Consider the following 21,261-nt stretch of genomic DNA (forward strand, 5'->3'; position numbering starts at 1 on the left):
AAAATGCATGGTAGCTAGGCTGAAAAAACATTTGGATCGTATAGTCTCAGACTCTCAGGCTGCTTTTATCCTCGGAAGACAAATTATAGACAATGTTATGATTGCCCATGAGGTGATGCACTCTCTCAAATCTGGAAAACGAGTATCAACAAACTATTTGGCAATCAAAACTGATGTCACTAAAGCATTTGATAGGGTAGAATAGAACTTTTTGGAAGTTACAATGCATTTCTTTGGTTTTTCAAAAAAATGGATAGATTGGGTTATGGCATCATTGCGGTCTGTAAGTTACTCAGTCTTGATCAATGGTACACCCTATGGAAATATTGTTCCTCAAAGGGGTATACGGCAAGGTGACCCTTTATCTCCATATCTCTTCATACTATGTGCTGACATTATGAGCCACTTAATCAAAACAAGAGTCTGTTCGGGAGTTATTAGAGGTATACATATAGGAAATGGGGTACCTCCAATCACTCATTTGCAATTTGCAGATGACTCTCTGTTTTTCTGTCAAGCGAATTCTCGAAACTGCAAAGCAATCAAGGAAGCTTTTGAAGTGTTTGAGTATTACTCGGGACAACAGATTAACACAAGTAAATCTTTAATCACTTTTGGTTCTCGTGTTAACGGCCAGCTTCAAAATAGATTGAAAAAGATTCTTGTAATACCAAACAATGGTGGTGGTGGTAAATATCTTGGTTTACCTGAACAGTTCGGCAAAAAGAAGAGTGAAATGTTCCATTACATAATTGACAAGGTTAAACAACGAACTGCTTCATGGAGGGGACGTCGTCTCTCACCTGCAGGAAAAGAAATTCTTATCAAGTCAGTTGCTCTAGCTATGCCAGTGTACTCAATGTCCTGTTTTAAATCCCACTTGGAGTCATCTCCGAAATAGAGTCAGTTCTGGTGGGAGAAGAGTAATCATGATAGAGGCATACCTTGGATTGCATGGAAACGTTTGCAATATTCTAAGGCTGATGGAGGTTTGGGATTTAAAAATCTAGAGCGTTTTAATGATGCTCTGCTTGCTAAACAAGCTTGGAGATTGATCCATTACCCGAATACTTTATTTGCTAGAGTATTCAAGGCTAGATACTACAAGGATGAATGTGTCTTAGATGCAAAACAGAGAGTAAATCAATCATACGGATGGTCATCTATTTTAGCAGGCTTTGATTTGATCAAAAATGGTTCACGTTACATTATTGGAAACGGTGAGTCAGTCCGAGTAAATATAGATAACATCACAATAACTAACCCTCCAAAACCAGTTCGGAGTGTTGTACCAGATGAGCATATCACAATATCAAACCTCATCTCCTCGAATCCGGCATATCAGTATTGGAACAACAATAAGATTACACAACATATTTCACCTGCAGATCACAACAAGATTTTAAAAATGTATCTCCCTCAGAAACAATGCCCGGATAGGCTTATTTGGCATTACACTAAATCAGGGGAATACACAGTTCGATCTGGCTATTGGTTCTCAATGAACAATCCAGACAACCCATGTGACATGCCACCAAAACCTCATGGTTCAGTTCATTTAAAAAGACAAATTTGGAAACTAAACATTTTACCAAAGGTAAAACACTTTTATGGAGGTTACTCTCTAGATCTTTACCCACAATTACTCGTCTCATATCTAGGGGAATGAATATAAACCCTGTCTGTTCGAGATGTTTACGAAATGATGAGACCATTGATCACATTCTATTTTCTTGTCCTTATGCTGAATCCATTTGGGAATTAGCAAATATTCCAATCCATGCCCTGTATTTGCCTTCTATCACTTGTGAATTTTTTTTGGAAGCCGTTTTTGCACTTCAAAATGATAACGACATTCCATTAGAGACAAAATTATTACCATTTTGGATCCTTTGGAATATCTGGAAGACAAGAAATAAATTTTATCTTTGAAGAAAACTCGGAAGATCCAACGCACATAATATGGCGTGCTAAAGCGGATGTACTAGAATGGTGTCGAAGTGTTTTAAACCCAGTTGACTCATCGTCTGTACAGCCAAAACCAATTCATTGGACTAGACCACCTCAATTTATGCTCAAGTGCAATTATGATGCAAGCTATGATCCTCTTTCTCAAGAGACTCGGGGAGGATGGATTTTGCGTGACAATAGAGGCATTTCTAATGGTTGGGGTTCTGCGAATATGGGATATGCATCATCACCGTTGAAAGCTGAAGGAAAAGCTCTGTTAAATGCAATGCAACAAACGTGGATACGGGGAATAAGAAAGGTAGTATTTGAAGGAGATTGCGAGATGCTAATCAAGATGCTGAACAATACGATTTACATTGCTTCGATTGAAGGTGTTTATCAGGATATATTACACTGGTCACAATATTTTGACACAATACAATTTATTTACACTCCAAGAAATTGTAATAGAACAGCTCATGTTTTAGCAAAATTTGGATGTACTACTCAACTTTTTTACTCAGCATGTTTCCATCCCCCTGTATGGTTAACAGAAACTCTTTGTAATTATTACCATTTATCATATATATAAATTCCTTTTTGACGAAAAAAAAAGAAAGAAGAAGAAAAAAATCGAACATCGTTTAATTTAAACACCCCTATCTCGTTTCTTTGCTTTGTCTACGTAAGAATAAAAACAGTGACATGTATTAATGTTATAATTTGACTGGGTAAAATTTTTTACTAAATTGTCAACACTTACTTCAATATTGAAGTGCAGGTTTCATAATAGAAATGCAACGCATTCTTCTTCTTTTATTGTATTAATTAACTGCTGTATTTAGGAAAAAGACCTGTATAGCTAAAATTGCAAGTCACATTGGGAAAGAGTAGAACATAAATTTGATCTAATTTATGTATATACACGTACGTACGTGTCATAAACTGCAAGTCTCTATTATTTTTTCGTATAGATAACATGCAAATATATATTACTATAAGATAGCTTATTTGTTAATAAGTCACACATATCTACTATAAACGTAGTAAGACTACAAACCAAAATGCTTATTTACTTTTTGCGGTATAGTCTACGGCAACTGCTAATCTCCGACAACTTCAATATCCTTTGACGATGTCAGACTTCCAACACTACTTGTATGTTGTTTTCAACGAAAATTCTTTAATATAATAACTTTCTTTTTTCCACAAATAGAAATATTTTGATTAAATTTGGTCATTATAAAGAGGGTTGATTAGCCACTAAGGCTTTAATACAGAATTAGTGTAATATGAAAAATCAACACAACCAAATTTTGCTAAAGCATGTGCCACACTATTACATTCCCTCTTTGTAAAGGTAAAAGAAATTTGATCTAGTTTGGAAGCCCAAGTTCTTATGTCATGGAGAAGGTTTGTTAAAGAGACATCTAAAAGTTGACCATTAACTAATTTGATTAAAATGTCACAGTCTCCTTCAAATACTATGGAATAGTATCCTCTGATCCAGGCTTGATGTATAGCAGCTAGGAGACCTTTTGTTTATGCCTCTAAGGAAGATCGTGTATTAGTCAGTCTAGTTGCACCCCATACGATAGCTTCTCCTTGATTATTCCTAAATATCCATCCACCTGTTACTTATTGTGTGTGATAATCATAGCTCGCATCAAAGTTGCATTTAAGAGTTGTATATGTTGGAGGTTCCCATGTGGTCGTGGTTGTTCTTAAAACAGACAATGGTGTTGATATCTGTTGAAAGCTGTTGATCCATTCTTTTGTCTCTTACCTTGCATGAAGTACTATCTTAGATGCACTCTCACGATAATTATTAAAAACTTGATTGTTTCGTGCTTTCCAAATTCACCATAGAAGAACAAATGGTAAAAGATAATCAAAGGTGTTGGTTGATTGTGGATTGAAAAGATACTAATTGAGCAATGGTCTCCTCTGCATTGGATGGTAATTGATTGATATTTAATGAGCAAGTACCGGAGATTCGCCAAGTCATTCATGCAAAAGGACATGTAAAGAGGGCATGGTTGATTGTTTCCTCTGTTTGACGACATCTCAGACATAAAGGGTATATATTCATACCACGTGTTCGTAGTCTTGTTGTGGTTGGTATAGCTTTTGATAAGATGCGCAATAGAAAATGCTTGATCTTTGGTAAGAGACGTAACTTCCAGATTGTGTTCTTGAGTTCAATTAATCAATGAGGTATATTTAAAACCTCCCTCATGTCAAAAGGATAGTGAGTGAAAAACCAGTACCCTAATTTTACTGAATAGGCTCCTGATCGGGTGTAGTTCCATATCAGTTTATCTAGGTGTTCCTCTTGTGAAAGATGTATTTTCTGTATAAGCTCCTGCTCTGCATGTAGGACTAGGGAAGATAGTTTTTGACTGTCCCAAATTCGGGTACCACCAACTTTGGAGATTATATGTTCTAGTGGTATAGGAGATTGCAGGGGTATAGTTTGTACTAATCTCGGTGGATGCTCTTCAACAAAGTTATCCATGCCCATGCGTATTGTTTTACCATCTCTCACAATAAATCTACTTCCTTTCTTGATAAGATCTAACCCTATTAAGATAGACGACCAACCATAGGATTGATTTTTCCTTTGTTTTGCGTCAAGAATAAGATCATCTCTATAATATCTGTTTTTCATAAGTCGGGCAAAAAGAGAGTTAGGATATTGGATGAGTCTCCATGCCTGTTTTGCCAAAAGTGCATCATTGAACTTTGCTAGGTCCCTAAATCCCAATCTTCCTTCCTTTTTTGGTTTCTATAATTTTTTCCAAGCGATCCACGGGATACTGCGATGATGTGAACTTTTTTCCCACCAATATTGCATTAAAAGTGATTCTATTTTGGTTGTGATTCCCAAAGGTAGTTTGAAACAGGACATAGCATAAACCGACATTGATAGAGCCACTGAATTAAGCATTATTGCTTTACTTGCAGGAGATAGTTTCTTTGCAGTCCATTCATTTGTCCTCTTTTTGACTCTAACAACAATATACTCAAACATTTCCTTCTTTTTTTCTACCGAACTGTTCAGGAAGTCCAAGGTACTTCCCTCCTCCTCCATGGTTAGGTATATCTAGTAGTGTTTTCAGTCGTAACTGAGTATTCCCATATACTCTGCTTCCAAATGTAATCATAGATTTTGAAGTATTTATTTTTTGCCCTGAATAGTATTCATAGATATCGAAAATATCTTTAAGAGCTTGGCAGTTTTTCCTATTGGCTTTACAAAAGAATAAACAATCATCGGCAAACTGAAGATGTGTAATACTCGGAGCACCATTACCAATCCGGATTCCACATAGATCACCGTCTTGTTCACTTGAGGAAATTAAATGACTCAGAATATCAGAGCATAGAATGAATAGATATGGTGATAGGGGATCACCCTGTCTAATACCTATTGTTAGTTTAAAGTGGCCATAAGGAGCTCCATTTATTAAGACAGAGTAGTTTACAAAATTCACAACCGCCATTATCCACTTAATCCATTTGTCGCAGAAACCAAAAAGTTGCAAGGTTGTTTCAAGGAATTTCCACTCGACTCGGTCATAAGCTTTACTAAAATCTGTCTTTACGGCCATATAGTTCTGTGACACTCGTTTCCTGAGTGCATAACTTCATTTGCAATCATCACATTGTCTTGAATTATTCGTCCTGAGATAAAAGCTGCCTGCGAGTCTGAGACGATGTCATTCAGATGAGGTTTAAATCGTTGAACAAGACATTTTGAGATAATCTTATATAGCACGTTGCATAAAGCTATTGGCCGGTAATCTGAGAGGGTTTTAGGATTATCAATTTTTGGTATCATACAAATGTTTGTATGGTTAATGCTTTGCTTCATTACTGCAGTCTCAAAGAAGTTATGTACTTCTTGTATAACTTGTGGACCAACTGTGTCCCAACAAGTTTTATAAAACCTGGCTGTTAGACCGTCTGGACCTGGAACACGATCATCACCTATCGAGCACACTGCATTATATATTTCCTCACTAGTGAAAGCTTTGGTTAGCCGCTCATTTGCTTCCACCGAGACTTTAGGGTTGAAATCAGCAAAGACCGATGGAGAGACAGAATGATTCGTGGTTGAAAAAATATTTGTGAAATTTTTTTGAGCATGTTCTCCAACCTCCTTATCACCCTGGTAAACCTGACCTTGATCATCTGATATTGAAGAAATCCAATTTTTTGCAAATCGAGTTTTAGCATAAGCATGAAAAAAGCTTGTGTTTTGATCTCGAGCAGTCATCCACTGGTTTCGACCCTTTTATTGCCAGTGGTTTTCTTCGTCAATGTATGCTTTTGTCAGTTCATCTTGTAGGTTCAGTATAGTTCTCTGCAAACTTGGATTTAAGCTCTCCATTGAGTAGTTTAAACGGGTTTGAATTGTGACAATGCGTTCTTCAGAGTTTAAATGGTGTTCTCTCTTTAGGTTTGCCATCCTCGGTCTGCAATTTTTTTTTCTCTCTATACATCTATATATGTATATACGAAATTAATAAATTAATTATATTATTCCTATAAAGAAAAAGGTTGTGGCGGACGATGTGAGAAAATGTTGGGGTTATATATAGGTGGGTGAGCTTAGATGCTTAGGCTTTTGACATAAATCTTCTAATTTGGTATATACTTTCTAATTTCTAAAAATTTAAGGTCTCATATCTCTCTAAAACTGATATACATAACACATATAAGTATATTTATAAATATAAATTAATGGGGAGGCAGCCATGTTGCGACAAGCTTCTGGTGAAGAAGGGGCCGTGGACGGTGGAGGAAGACAAGAAATTGATAAATTTTCTATTGAACAACGGCCACCGTTGCTGGAGGGCTTTGCCTAAGCTGGCCGGTCTTCGTCGCTGTGGGAAGAGCTGCCGTCTACGGTGGACCAATTATCTTCGACCTGACTTGAAGAGAGGTCTTCTCTCTGACGCCGAGGAACAGCTTGTCATCGACATTCATGCTCTTATCGGCAACATGTTTGAGCTAGTTTTAACTTTTAACCAATTTCTTTTATAGTATGTAATTGATCATTGGTCATAAATTCTAGTTATACATGCATTAACTAAGCCTTCTTGATTAGTAAACTTATTTCTAATATGTATTATGGATCAGCGATGTATAACTAGAATACATATTTAAAAAAAAAAACCCTATACGATGTATAAGTGTATAACTAGAATACATATACGAACCTGGGAAACTATTTGGCCCAAATCGACACACCAACCATGGACAGATCAGGTATGGTATAAGGGACATGTCCCGAGGCATGCTTTTATGTTCTGGCTGATGCACTTAAACAGACTTCCTACACGAGCAAGACTTGTCAGCTGGGGAATGCAAATTGATGCAAGTTGTTGTCTATGCGCTTCTTATTTAGAAACCAGGGATCACATATTTCTTCATTGTGAGGTTAGCGAGCAGCTCTGGATGAAAATCAACATGCGTCTAGGGTACGGTCCGATCCTCTTCCATACTTGGCGAGCTTTCTCTGCTTGGTTGGATACTAGAGATCATACCTCTCCCCGTTGTCTGCGGAGACTTGTGGCCCAGGCCACTCTATACGCAATTTGGATGGAGAGAAACAGTCGCTACCACAACAATATATCCACAGACGCGCTGGTACTCTTCAAAACTCTTGACCGTCAGATCAGGGATGCGATATTGGCAAAACAACATCGCCGGAAGTTCAAAAATCTTTTGCAAACCTGGCTAAAATATGACTAGTTGATCTACTCATTGTTCGCCGCTGTCAGACTCTCTCTTGTTTTTGGTTTTTTTTTTGGCAAAGGATGGCCTCAATTATCTATGTTGATGTAACTTTGCAATCATTTCATTTATGAAATTCACAAGTTTACAAAAAAAAAAAAAAAAAAAAAAAAAAAAAAAAAAAAAAAAAACTAGAATACATATATGCATGCATTAACTAAGTCATATACGATGTTGTCACAAACAACGAGACTATTTGCCAAAGTTCAATTCACAAATATAGTACATGGCGTATATCATATGCATGTTGTTAGCCCTGTATTTAGCAAGTTTGTTGTTCTTAGCTAGTACTCGTGTACATTTCACATGATTGTCATCATTTTTTTTAATGATTGTCATCATTATTATTTTCATATAAATCGGGTTATTCCGAGGTAAAATAACTTTCACATGTATTTTATTAAAAAAATTTGGTTCAGTCAAACTTGATGTCTTGCTTTGTGAAACATCAAAAAAGCTATAATATATATGTTGTCTAATGGTAAATGCTGTAGAAAATGTAATTGTCATGAAGAACTGAAAACTGATCTTAAATATTATTATATAAGATAATGTTTGGATTATATTATTATATAAGATAATGTTTGGATTATATTATTGATGACTTGCATAAGAAACGATATATGTCTTAATTCAGTTTTCCATCTTTGAACTAAAGTCTTCTATAGTTTTCTTTATAAAAAAATTTTTGCATTCTATTTCAAATTTTGAAATTAACTTCGAGACAAAGTAACGTTCATCGCTTCCAAATAGAATATTATAACTTATTTTGTTAGTTTCCTTTGTGTTTTATATATTCGAAGGCACAAGACTCTGACATCTCTACCAACAACCTCAAACCATTATTATTCAAAGGAAAGCATATTCAATGTAACTAAACATATTTCTTAAATTTCATTTTGTATATAGATGGTCCAAGATCGCTGCAAGATTACCAGGAAGAACAGACAACGAAATAAAAAATTATTGGAATACTCATATCAAGAAGAAGCTCCTTAAGATGGAAATCGATGAAAGTAGCACGATCACTCATCAAAATAGTTCAAAAGATGATTATGAGTTACTTGGTGATATTATTCATAACGATGAAGATTTATTCAATATTCTATGGACCAACGATGAACCTCCACTAGTCGGTCCATCATGGAGCAATAATAATGTCGGTGTTGTTGGAACAGTCGGAGACAAGAACAACATTGTGGCCGGGGAAGATCTTCCGACATGGCCATTAGAAGAAAAGAACGGTGACAGTTGGATGTTTTTAGATTATTGCCAAAACTTTGGCGTTCAGGATTTTAGGTTCGATTGTTACCATGGTTTTGGTCAAAGCTTCATGGAGACTGGTCACAAGGATTAATTAGCATATGCATTTACACATGGCACATCTACAGACATATACATATTTAAATATGCATACACATCATAGTAAGATAAAAGTAATGTATGAAGAATCATGTAAATCAGTTAAAGAAGCACCATGGTTTTCAAAAAGTACGTATAATATTAGGGTAACGGTAAAAGTATCAATAGGGTTATGGTTAATTAAGATCACTTTACTCAGAGTTGTTCCTAAGTTATTCCTATTCAACCAATATTTTTTTTCTTTCTTTGACAGCCCAGCTGGAGACTTTTGGAATCCAGATTTGGTGTTTTTTTCAGAGTTTTTTATTTTGGTCAAAGGGCGTTATCATTTCACGTGAACACGATGAGCTAGAGACTCGGTTTGTATATTACCACCATTAAATATAAAATGTGTCGATATCGTAATTTATGTAGTGGAAATGTGGAATCAATTGTCACAACAACGATTTTTTTATATATATTTAACTGCAACTTGAAGCAATTTCTCTTTGTGGAAATCATACATGCAAAGTTGCAAACTATATAACTTTGAGTTGCAAACCAGTACGAACTAGCCAAAATACCTCATACTAGGTACTAATCCCGGCTAAACATTTTTTAATAATAAATTTTATAAATAAATTATTTATAATGGTTTGTGACTAAAAATGATATTTTGAGATGTATTTTATGAGATTTTTTTGTTAAAAGGATATCTTATGGGAATATTTTATAAGATTTTAATAAGGAATTTTTTTTTTTGTTTGGAATATTTGGTTAGTGTATTTAATTTAAATCGATTATTATCCATGTAATCAGTTAAGATATCCCACATTCTAATTCGTTAAGATATCTATGTAATCGATTGCTACCCTTTTATTTAATTAATAATTATTAATAATAATTATCTTTTATACCCTCAACAGTTTTAGCCGTTATTTAACAATTTTTAATAATAATTCGTTAAGATATCCATGTAATCAATTTTTATACCCTCAATGTAATTTTTTACACTTTTCAAAGTTACTTTTAATTTTGTATTTCTCAATTAACATAGTAGAATTTTATAGTTTAAAGTATTAAACTTTTATAGAAATATCTCTATCTATTTACGCTTATTCAAAAAAATAACATTAGTTACTGAAAAGATTTTAGATATCGAAAACTTAGTCACGATCTCGTAAACAAATGATTATTTGTATAGTTTTCTAAGAAAGGTATCACGAAACCGTGTTTTGTAACTAATTCAAAACCTATATCATTAAAATTACTCTATTAAGAAAAAATGATATATTATTATTTCTAACTAATTTATATATGGCTGAAAAAGAAAGAAGTGTATAGAGGACTAGTTAAGAAGTAAGATTATTATCTTCATAATATCATGTGATCATATATCTCCGTCATTCTTGAAAACTAATATAAATATTGCAACACAATCTCAAATATCTCGACAGTAATGGTCTCTTCTTAGTAATATCACAATATTATACACATGTGATCAAAAGTTCTTTATTCTACACTATTACAATTTTGTGACTGATAAAACGCATCTCTCTCTTTGTTTCATGCATCGGTGAAACAATATTGACGACAAAAACGATATTGAAGCCAAAAACATTCAAAATTGTAAATGTAAAAAACAAACAGCCGAATCCATGGAATCAAACCAAAGTCCAAACATAATTCTCACATAATGTGGTTATGACTTATGAGCGTGATCATGACGATCAAGTCCAAAGAAATTAAGATTTTAATAAAACATCGCAGAGATCGTGATCAAGACGATTCCGACCAAGCCTGTTCCCGCGAGTTTGCTTGCAGTTGCAGCATCCTTGTCAGATTCGGTTGGTACTAGAAATGGCAAAACAAACATGTTTAGTTAAAACTTTTAAAACCTTAGAAAAGATATTGCAATGTAACCGTTCGATTTAAGTAAAAACAATATTGCTCAACACTTTCCTCGTAATTCGTTACGATTAACACTGAAAACAATAAGTAATAAATCAGAATTGTTCCCCTATTCCTACCAAAAAAAAAAAACATAGTATAAGAATTGTTCCTACCTGGACTTGGTGCTTTCGTCTGCGGCAAAGGAGCTTGAGCTAGTTTAACCAAAAAAAAAAGAAAATAAAATTTGAAATTCACTTAACGAAACGTAGTGGCAAAACTTCAGATAAGTGATATACATACTTAGCGCATAATGTTTTTTAGAGATATGTTTAAAATGGTTAAACTCATATTAGGAATGAACATTAAACATATACAAAAAATGAACCGACATATTGCTATCTAGTGCATATAATATATAAAGACTGTAACCAAAACGTTACCAGTAGTTTTGGAACACAAGTTTGGATCGGCGGTGAGTCCACAAGTTTGGGAGAAAAGAGCGTTGAAGGTGGTAACATTGAAAGGGACAAACAACATAGGGCTTTTGATAAATTTGCAAAGACAAGATAGCTGCGTGTTCACCGCAGTCTCTATGGCAGTGCAGCATTCCGGCGACGGAGTTCCTCCCTGAATAATTGCTGGAGCACAAACAGCCAAACCCGAAGTACAGTTCATAACCTCGTTGATTGCAGGACTAGGAGCCAGCGGGATATGTGGTCCCTGTCCTGAAACAGTCGTGGCTGCCATCAACAGTGTGGCTAAGAGGAAGATCACGGCGGTTATTTGAGCCATTATTAATCGTCAGTGGATCGTTTTAATTCGATTGTTGTGCTTTCTTAACTAGTAATTTATATACACAACACAACCGTTAAAACTATAGTTTTAATTCACATTATGATATACACCGTACCCTAATTGACATAGTTTATTCGTGGACTCTTGTAACAGAATGACTTATTCAGTTCCTAAAGTAAGATAATTCTTTGCACGAAACATTTTATTAGGAGCTAATGGTCAATGTTTGATCTGAATTTTCTTTTTGAGTTTTTCAGTTTCGAAAAGAAGAAGTTCAAATTTTAAATTAATCTAATACATAAATTAGGTATTGTGTTGGTTTTGGCTCAAATTTTTGGATTTTAAAATATACAAAATTAGTTTTCAAAGTTTCAGTTTGATTTTTCGTAAAAAAATAAAAATATAATTCTGTTTTAAAATATAACTTGTTCGATTTATTTTAATCCAATTTATTATTTAGTACTTTATCATAACAAAAAAAAGAAAAAAATTTATCGTTAAACTTGGTCTACTACAGCGATATATTTCATTTTTTTTTCAAAGTTTTAGTTGCAAGTTGATCAAATGGAGAAAAAAAAATAACCAGCAAATAAATTCTCTTTTCGTAGAAAGATAACATGAATTTCCCTGAATAATATAAGATATCGAGAGAGTATCATTATGCACGTCAGAAATGGTCACTATGATAGTTTACTACGCCGGCATGGCATGATATTAGACTTATTAGTTGATGCTATGTATGAATAACATATGAATGAATGATATAATCAATATATAATAACAGTTGATGAATACATGATGTTAATTTAGGGGTCTTATATATTTTAAGTAAATAACTTTTAAAATCTAAAATGAATTAGAAGGGTAACTTTTTTTTTTCTTGAATAAATAGCACAAACAATCAGTGGTTATGTACCTTTATTATTGGTAGTTCCACACGACATTGGTAGTTCCACACGACACCTACAAAAATCAGTGGTTATGTACCTTTATTATTTATAAAACTAGGATTTTACTGCGTGATGAGATTTTTAATCTTGATTTGGGTAAAATACTAGAGAATAACATATTTTTGGGTTCTCATAGTTTACGTCATAGATGGGAAGTTACAGTGGAACATATAGAGAAGGTGAAATGGTATTGCTCTTCAGATTCGCCATCTTGTAGCCGATGTTGATGATGACAAGGACAAGAGTGCAAATAGACTTCCCATTGTATTGTTAACTTGTATGATCTCAACCGCGATAATTAGTTTTTCACCATTTGAGACATTGACTTGCTCTGTACCAATCCAGAAGAAGTAAAGACGAGTTTTATATTATTGGTTTCCAAACTCAGTAGGAAGTTTTTTTTTTTTTTTTTTTTTTTTGTAAAATAGTTACATGTCTGTTTTGAGTGATTCTGATACTGTGGACCAAAACCTAAAACTTGTCAAAGATCACTACAGAATCCAAAACTAGTCTATGTCAATAACATCTGCAGTTTGATGTCAAAATACATGGTAGAAGGATGATCCTTGATCAACAATAAATAAACACAAAGAGAGAAATCAAACAGAGTTTTAAGAACACCAAACAACCTTCTTAGTCTGGAACTGGAATCAGACTTGGAACGTACACATAGCTACAAATAAACGGGTCACCGTAGTGATCAGATCCATGGCGTCCTGTCTCGATTTGTTTTCTGATCCCACCTTGATCAATTTGGTAAAAAGTGATGCAAGACCACCACTTATCATCATCTTCCTTGACATATCCTTCGCACCATGCCATGATAATTTTGTGATTTCCAATGGAGTATCCAGGACGAGCCATATCAGTATCGTACTGTAACAACGGAAGCTGAGGGCTAGTGACATTAAAATATTTGGTAAACGAAACAACTTTATCACTCAACTTGTTTGTCACCCACACCTCAATCTCAGTTGATACTTCTTCGTCACCATGTTGTAGTAATAAAGAGAGCCTATCTCCACTGAAACAGGCTAATCGTCTAGTCTCGTGGAAAGGAGGACAAACACATAGGTTCTTGAACGCTTCCATGGTGAAATCAAAACTTAGAACATATGTGGCAGCAATCCAATACATATTACCCTTCACTGACACACCTTGGCAATCAGTATCTATATCCAAATCGAGCTTAGCATCAAGACTTCTCCACGAATCAGACCTGAATTCATATATCTCACACTCTTCTGGATCATCATAAGACAGAGGACCAGAAAACCTCAAGATCTTGTAATTATGGCGACACGTATTGTCGTATCCAATCCCAAAGTAATCAGATTTAGAGTAGCAGACCAAGGGTTCGATCCGTTTGATTTTACTCGTAACCGGATTCCAAACTGCGAGATCGATGTCTCTTTCTCTATTGTAAATCGGGTGACCACCGAAACACAGCATGAGTCCATCACAGTGAACCATATAATCAAACGAATGTGGAGAGCGAAACACGTCTGGGAGTGGTGAATATTTATGGATTCCGGTCACCGGATCCATGATTTGAACCGTCTGATTATCATCGATCCTTAAGAAACGTTCCGGAGAGCGACCCAAGTGATTGTACATGAATCTCTTGTCGGTGATGAGATCGTACCATTGCTTGCACGTCGACTTGAATCGGTTCAAAGACTCAGCAGGAGTCCTGATTAGTATTTCTTCTATTAGCTCAAATGGCAAAAACCGCAACAAACGCTTCGTAGAAGCCATGAACGGTTGATTGAAACAAAGAGATGTGGTTTCTTGATTGATAAGGTTTCTTGTTTCCTTTTTAGTTAGGTTTAAGACTTTAAGCGCTATATCGTGATTAACCAAACCAAAATACCAATCGAATGAAAGTAAACCAACAATGTTGAGCGGTAAACCAATAAAGCGCTATATCCTTTTTTAGTTAGAGTTTTTTTTTTTTTTTTTCTAATATTCTGATGTGTATATAAAAATACTTTTGACAAAAGAAGAAAACTACACAATTTTAGAAAATAGAGATTATTAAATCTCAATATTCATATTGTATGCATATTAGAGTAATCAAATGTGTACCAGTTTAGTATTGGTTAATATTTAGATGTCGGCTGTGCCGCAAGTAAAAATTTAAAATGACTAACATTGTTAATTTCACGTTTTGAGTAGAAACTTTATGGTAATTTTTTAACTGTATAGTATAAAAGTCAGAAATAATGACTAAGATGAATCAACCAAATTAATTAAATAAAATTTGTGTTGTCTATATAGAAATCAATTCAGTGACAATAAGAAAATAATAATAAAGATATCTGAATCAAGGCTTGTTGAATCATACTCAGATAATCAATTTGAAAGATATTCAAATAAACCAATATTTAAATCATTATTCTATCAAAATTTACAAAAAATAATATAAGAGAAGCAGGGAGAAAGAGCTCATATCTGCAAGCCTGCAACCAACAAAATTGACTAAAAGGATAAATCTATATACAAAAAATTAGAAATCACAATCAATTACCTAAATTAATACTTGGAAGATATGATCATGCATGTATTAGATGGAAAATGACACCAAACAAAAGTTATATGAATGAATCAATAAATAAAACAATCCAAATTTTAACAAAAATGAGTGAATCAATGTTGATTCATAAATTGAAAAAAATAATACTCGGTATTTTTAAATTTGGAGGTGTTATCAAAGAACAAAACTCTTTTCAAAGTCCATAAAAATCTATATATATATATATATAAATAAAGAGGTGTTAAACAAAATGTGCAAAACAAACAAGTGCGAACATTGAAAGCTGGGAGTACGACGAAGAAGCACAATTGTTGGATCCAAAACATTGCAACTTTTGAGATTATTAACAAATCTAAACAGTTAGATGAGATAAAAAAAACAATCTCATCCGTTAGATTTAAATTGACCCATAAAAGTGAGTTTGCTATAATATATAAACATATAAATCTATGAAAAATAGAAATCATGATCAATTACCTAGATTAATACTTGGAAGAGATGATTGACGTGGTATAAATGGAAAACGACACCAAACAAAAGTTAGATGATGGAATCAATAAATAAAACAATCCAAATTTTAACAAAGATGAGTGAATCAATGTTGATTAATAAATTGAAAAAAATAATACTCAGAATTTTTAAAGCTTGGAGGTGTGAAACAAAATGGTGCGAAAACTAACAATTGCAAACATTAAAAGTTAGGGGTACGACGAAGAAACAAAACTGTTGGATCAAAATATTGCAACTTTTGAGATCATTAACAAATCTAAACTGTTAGATGAGACAATAAAAACAGTCTCATCCGTTAGATTTAACTTGACCTTAAAAATGGGTTGCTATTATATATAAAAAATATTAAAAAAAACTCCAATACATTAACTTGTAAGTTTAATATTAAAATAATACTCAGAAAACAATAAAATTGAAACTTGTTTTAATAGTCCATAAATATCTATATATAATAAACAAAAAGGTGTAAAATACAGAGTTGTAAAGCATAGATGTGTGAAACAAAAAAGTGTACACACTAATTTGTGTGATTTTTAAAAGATAAGGGTACGACAAAAAAACACGATTATTGGAAGAAAAAAAACTTGGAACTGTTGGGATCATTAATAATTCTAAACTGTTAGATGAGATAATAGAAATAATCTTATCCGTTAGATTAAAGTTGACCCCCAAAAATGGGTTTATTAGAAATAGAACAATACAAAAAGAATAAAATAAACTTTGTATGTCTGAAGGTTTATGTCTTTACAGATCATTAATGTTATACTTTTTCCGAACTATATGACCACACATATAATAATAATAATCTAGCAGAGAAGAAATTGGTTTTATTCATATTTAACCGAATGAACACTAACAAGTTCATTAGTAGACACTAACAGTTTCATTCGTAAGCTTTTGTCATTGGTTCAGTGAGTTTCATAAAATCTATCTATATCTATTACAATGCAACGCAAATATAAAAATACCTTGAATTAAAGAATGATGCAGGTTAATTAAAAAAAACACTCCAGTAAAATAATTCTCTGATTTTATTAATTACTTGTAAGTTTAAAAAATACTCAGAAAACAATAAATTTGAAACTTTTTTTTGTAGTCCATAAAAAATTTATATATAATAAACAAAGAGGTGTAAAGTATAAAGGTGTAATAGAGGTTTGAAACAAAAATGTGCAAATATTAATAAGTGCGATTTTTGAAAGATGGGGGTACGACGAAGAGATTCAAAAATTAATAGATCCGATTTTTGAAAGATGGGACATGACGAAAATACACGATTATTTGAAGGAAAAAACTTACATCTGTTAAAATCATTAAACCGTTAGATGAAATAATACAACTAATCTCATCGGTTGGATTAAAGTTGACATAAAAAAAGATTTTGCTATTATATATAGATTAGTATTGTACTTATAAAATAGGAAAAATGATTGCCAATTACCTGAAGTATATGCACGCCAACTCATGGCCACACATGCAAATAATATAAATATCTTGTTAACTACATGAACTATTGACATCACATAAGGACATGCATAAACAAACATAGGTTATGTATACAACTAAATAAACATTTAACTCCAGTGTTTTGTTGGTCGAAATTCGGCGTCGACCATTGTTGACCGTCATTGACCGGCGTTGACCAGAAAATTATTTTTAAAATATATATTTGGGAATTTAGTGAGAAATACCACTTTTAAAACTAAAGTTGTGAGAAATGCCACTTTTAGTTTTTCCTTTTTAGAAATGTCATTTTCTAATTTTTATGCTATATGATGAAAATATGTTTCTACCCTTGAATTAAAGAAATATATGGTTTAAGAAAGAAAAAAATTGGACGAGTGGCGTGAATTTTGCGGTACAAAACACACACTTGTTGAACTTCTGGTGGACCAGATCCAACTCCCAGTCATGTTTAGTGTATCTCTAAGTGGAACAGATCCACTTGGTTGGACTCTACTTGTCCACCTCTAGGTCTGACGACGCATGTACCGATCTTATTGTACCTCCAGTGGACCAGATTTAACGCTCGAAAGGTATTTGTCCACCATATTTATGTCCTTCTCTCTCTTTAGTAGACATTATCCGCTTGGTTGACAACACTTGTCCATCCCAATTATATCATTTTTTCTCTTAATGGACCATATCCGCTTGGTTGACGATACTTGTCCATCAATAACATGAAACTTTTTTTCACCCTATAGGCTTCCCGCCACAAACCGATCTTATAGTGCCTCCGCTGGACTGGATTAAACGCTCGAACAGGTTAGTGGATCACGTTTTGTCCTTCGGTCTCCTTGGTGGACCAGATCTGCTTGGTTAACAACATTTGTCTGTCAATAACTTAAAACTTGGTCCACCTCTGCAGGTGACGCACATACAGAATCTTACGATCCACCAGTGGATGAAATATGTTATTCACCTATGGAAGCTGTCATCTCCAACCAAGCAAGGTGAATATTATAGAACAATATGGAGGTTCGCACCGCCGTACAAAGTGAATATGGAGGTTAGCAACACCAATATAGAGAACAACTGAGGAAGAAGATGAGCACGGAGGATTGCAGCACTGCTATGTATGGCAACTGAAATGGTAGAAGATGAAAAGCCTTAAGTTAGAATAAGAGATCTGAGATTTGCAATACAAAAAAAATTGAGATCTCGGAAAAAACTTTGCCTTTCAACTCCCAGAAAAAGAAAAACAAAAGCAATTAATTAGTTTTAGGTTAAAAGAGAAAATGATATAATGGTATTTTAGATATAAGGTTGTGGCAGGCGGGAAAAGACTTGAGGAGAAATGACATTGGGAAAAGCCTTTGGTACTGTGTATGGCAGAACTAATAGTTTTCTCTATATTTTTTATTTTTTCCTAAAAATAATATTTGTTTTTGTTTTTATTTATTTCTTATAGATAAATAAAAGTGAGAAATGATTTTTATAATTTTACAAAAACAAAACATAGCAACAAAAAGTTATAAGATAAAAAATATAAGAAAATTATATACCAAACAATAAAATTAAAAATTATATAACAAACAAATTTGTGGTATATCTGGTTAAATAATTTTGTTATTAAATAAAATATATCAAAAATAATAGAATAAATTATACCACCAAATTTTATGTGTAGTAGATTTTTTCATAAAACTATAACAAAATATACCTTTTACTTTTAAAAAATCATTTTTTGTATATTTTCAAAGTTGGAGGTCTTAAATATTTTTTGTTCATTTTACTTATTTAGAATATTATGTCATTTAAAATATATCCAAGGAATTGCCAACTTTTTCTTTGATTTTACAAAACCAACCTTTGATTTTACAAAAACAACTTTGGTTTTCAATTATCTTCTAGATATATGTCTTTCATGTAAACAAATATAATTTTTATTATTTTCTTCCTTTCTTTTTCTTATTAAAAACAAAGAAATGGTTGGCAATGTCTTAAATATATTTCAAATAACATAATCTTATAAAACTATAACAAAATATATATTTTCCTTTAATTTTTTTTTGTATTTTCAAATGTGGGTGTTTAAATATTTACTTATTTATAAGATTATGTATTGGATATATATCCCATGACATAATAAGTAAAAAAAAATGGCAAAATAGGTAAAGAGAAAAAAAATTAAAACCCCTACCTTTGAAAATACGAAATTAAAAAATGATTTTTTAAAAAGAAAAGGTATATTTTGCTATAGTTTTATGAAAAAATCTGCTAAACATAAAATTTGGTGGCGTAATTTTATTATATTATTTTTGGTATATTTTATGTAATAACAAAATTATTTAACTAGATATACCACAAATTTTGTTTGTTAAATAATTTTTAATTTTTTGTTTGGTATATAATTTTCTTTTATTTTTTATCTTATAACTTTTTGTTGTTATATTTTGTTTTTATAAAAATATACAAATCATTTATCACTTTTATTTATTTATCAGAAATACATAAAACAAAAAAATATATATTTTTTAATATTTTTCTGGTCAACGCTGGTCAACACTGGATTTCGACCAACAAAACACCGGAGTTAAATGTTTATGCTGTTGTACACATAACCTATGTATATTCTTATGTGATGTCAATAGTTCATGTAGTTAACAAGATATTTATATTGTTTGTATGTGTGTACCTATGTATATTCGTGTTCCTGGCAATCATTTTTCCTATAAAATACCCACCACGTCAGCAGTAACGCATATAATTTTGGCTAGTGATTCGTTTGTTTCGTCACACGTACGACTCGCAAATAATTAGGCTTTTTTGAAGTAATATAAAAAAATGGACTTGGTGTTGTAAAACACTTGGAGTGGACTTCTATAACCGGTCCATTACTTATCTTATTGTGTAAGGCCCATCGGCCATGTCCTAGTCGGTTTAGGTTTAGGCTTTGCCTAATACTATATAATTTACTTGTTCGATTGAATCATTAATAATAATGAGAGAAACAAAACCTCAAGTTCTCTACTTTCATTCTTACTTTTACAACACGTTATCAGCATGAAGCTCTAAAACCAGCTGAGAAAAAACCTTACCTTAAAACCCTAAAACCCTAAAACCGCCGCCGCTTTCACCCCTTGTTCATCCAAGCTTACAAATGGTTCCTGTTCATGATCAAGGCGTGTTCGTGGTAAAGCTCTGCTCGTGATCGGTTCGTGTGCTTATCCTGTTCGAGGTTCGTGGTTCGTGGATCAACTCAAGGTACAACCGAGGTCTTTAGCTTCCGGTTCGATTCCAGTCAACCCCAAAACGGTGAAAGGTAAATAAAATTAAACCTCCTTAGAACCTATGAATCGAACCTGATCTTTTAAATCTGTTGGAACCCTAAAACTACAAGTAAACAATCAACAAACAAGTTCTTATGCTTTGAAATCTTAAAACCCTATAACTTTAAAACTTTAAAATCAATTGTCTTGATGTTTAGGGTTGCATAGATTGTTTGTAAATTAAACCAATTATACTATGATTAATATCCGATTATGATTGTTTGCTTGATGCATGAGAACCTTAGAACTAAACCCTTAAATTCGAAATTCATATAGAAAAATATAAAACTGTTTGTTCTAGGTTGTTAGAATCCGATCATGTTTGATTGTTTGTTAACATCAAAAACCCTAAAAATCCTAATTAAATTCGGAACCCTAAAGAAAGTCTAGTCCCTAAAATTTGTTGTTATCCTAATTAGAAAAGGAAAAGTTAAATAAAAGGAAATTCTATCTAGTAAAAAGGAAAATTTTTAAAACATTAAGATTATATGTTCATACTAGAATATAATCTATCTAGGATTGGTGTCTTGCATGCATATTAGAATTACGAAATTTGAGTGTAATATTATGGCATGGATCGGTCTCAAATACCGCATGACCCTAAGTGATTGGCATGGTTCGGTCTCAAATACTGCATGGCCTAATTTTGTTGCATGGATCGGTCTCAAATACCGCATGATTTAACTTGGTGCTTGTTTTCTATTTTATA

The 21,261-nt window shown here is 33.0% G+C and overlaps 3 protein-coding genes and 1 pseudogene across 3 annotated transcripts; 2 read left to right on the forward strand and 2 right to left on the reverse strand.

Moving 5' to 3' along the window:
* The first annotated feature begins 265 nt into the window (after window positions 1-265).
* Window positions 266-3,706, forward strand: LOC147929882 (uncharacterized). Its single transcript, XM_087480771.1, has 4 exons — window positions 266-760; window positions 902-1,597; window positions 2,036-2,269; window positions 3,611-3,706. The coding sequence occupies exons 1-4, from the start codon at window positions 266-268 to the stop codon at window positions 3,704-3,706; spliced, it is 1,521 nt and encodes a 506-aa protein (XP_087336897.1).
* Window positions 3,707-6,668: 2,962 nt separating this feature from the next.
* LOC104738412 (MYB-like transcription factor ODO1) lies at window positions 6,669-9,163 on the forward strand. The gene is made up of 2 exons (XM_010458590.2): window positions 6,669-6,962; window positions 8,665-9,163. The coding sequence occupies exons 1-2, from the start codon at window positions 6,700-6,702 to the stop codon at window positions 9,110-9,112; spliced, it is 711 nt and encodes a 236-aa protein (XP_010456892.1). The 5' UTR covers window positions 6,669-6,699; the 3' UTR covers window positions 9,113-9,163.
* Window positions 9,164-10,542: 1,379 nt separating this feature from the next.
* Window positions 10,543-11,830, reverse strand: LOC104737242 (non-specific lipid transfer protein GPI-anchored 24-like). The gene is made up of 3 exons (XM_010457372.3): window positions 11,430-11,830; window positions 11,163-11,201; window positions 10,543-10,950 (listed from the first exon to the last, which is right to left on the reverse strand). Exons 1-3 carry the CDS (start codon window positions 11,779-11,781, stop codon window positions 10,850-10,852), a joined length of 492 nt encoding a protein of 163 aa, XP_010455674.1. The 5' UTR covers window positions 11,782-11,830; the 3' UTR covers window positions 10,543-10,849.
* A 1,537-nt stretch (window positions 11,831-13,367) lies between these two features.
* LOC104738413 (putative F-box only protein 15 pseudogene) lies at window positions 13,368-14,492 on the reverse strand (annotated as a pseudogene).
* Between the last annotated feature and the right edge of the window lie 6,769 nt (window positions 14,493-21,261).

This window comes from Camelina sativa, chromosome 13 (genome assembly GCF_030686135.1).
Source record: "Camelina sativa cultivar CO46 ecotype springtype chromosome 13, ASM3068613v1".
In the NCBI taxonomy this organism is placed as follows: Eukaryota; Viridiplantae; Streptophyta; class Magnoliopsida; order Brassicales; family Brassicaceae; genus Camelina; species Camelina sativa.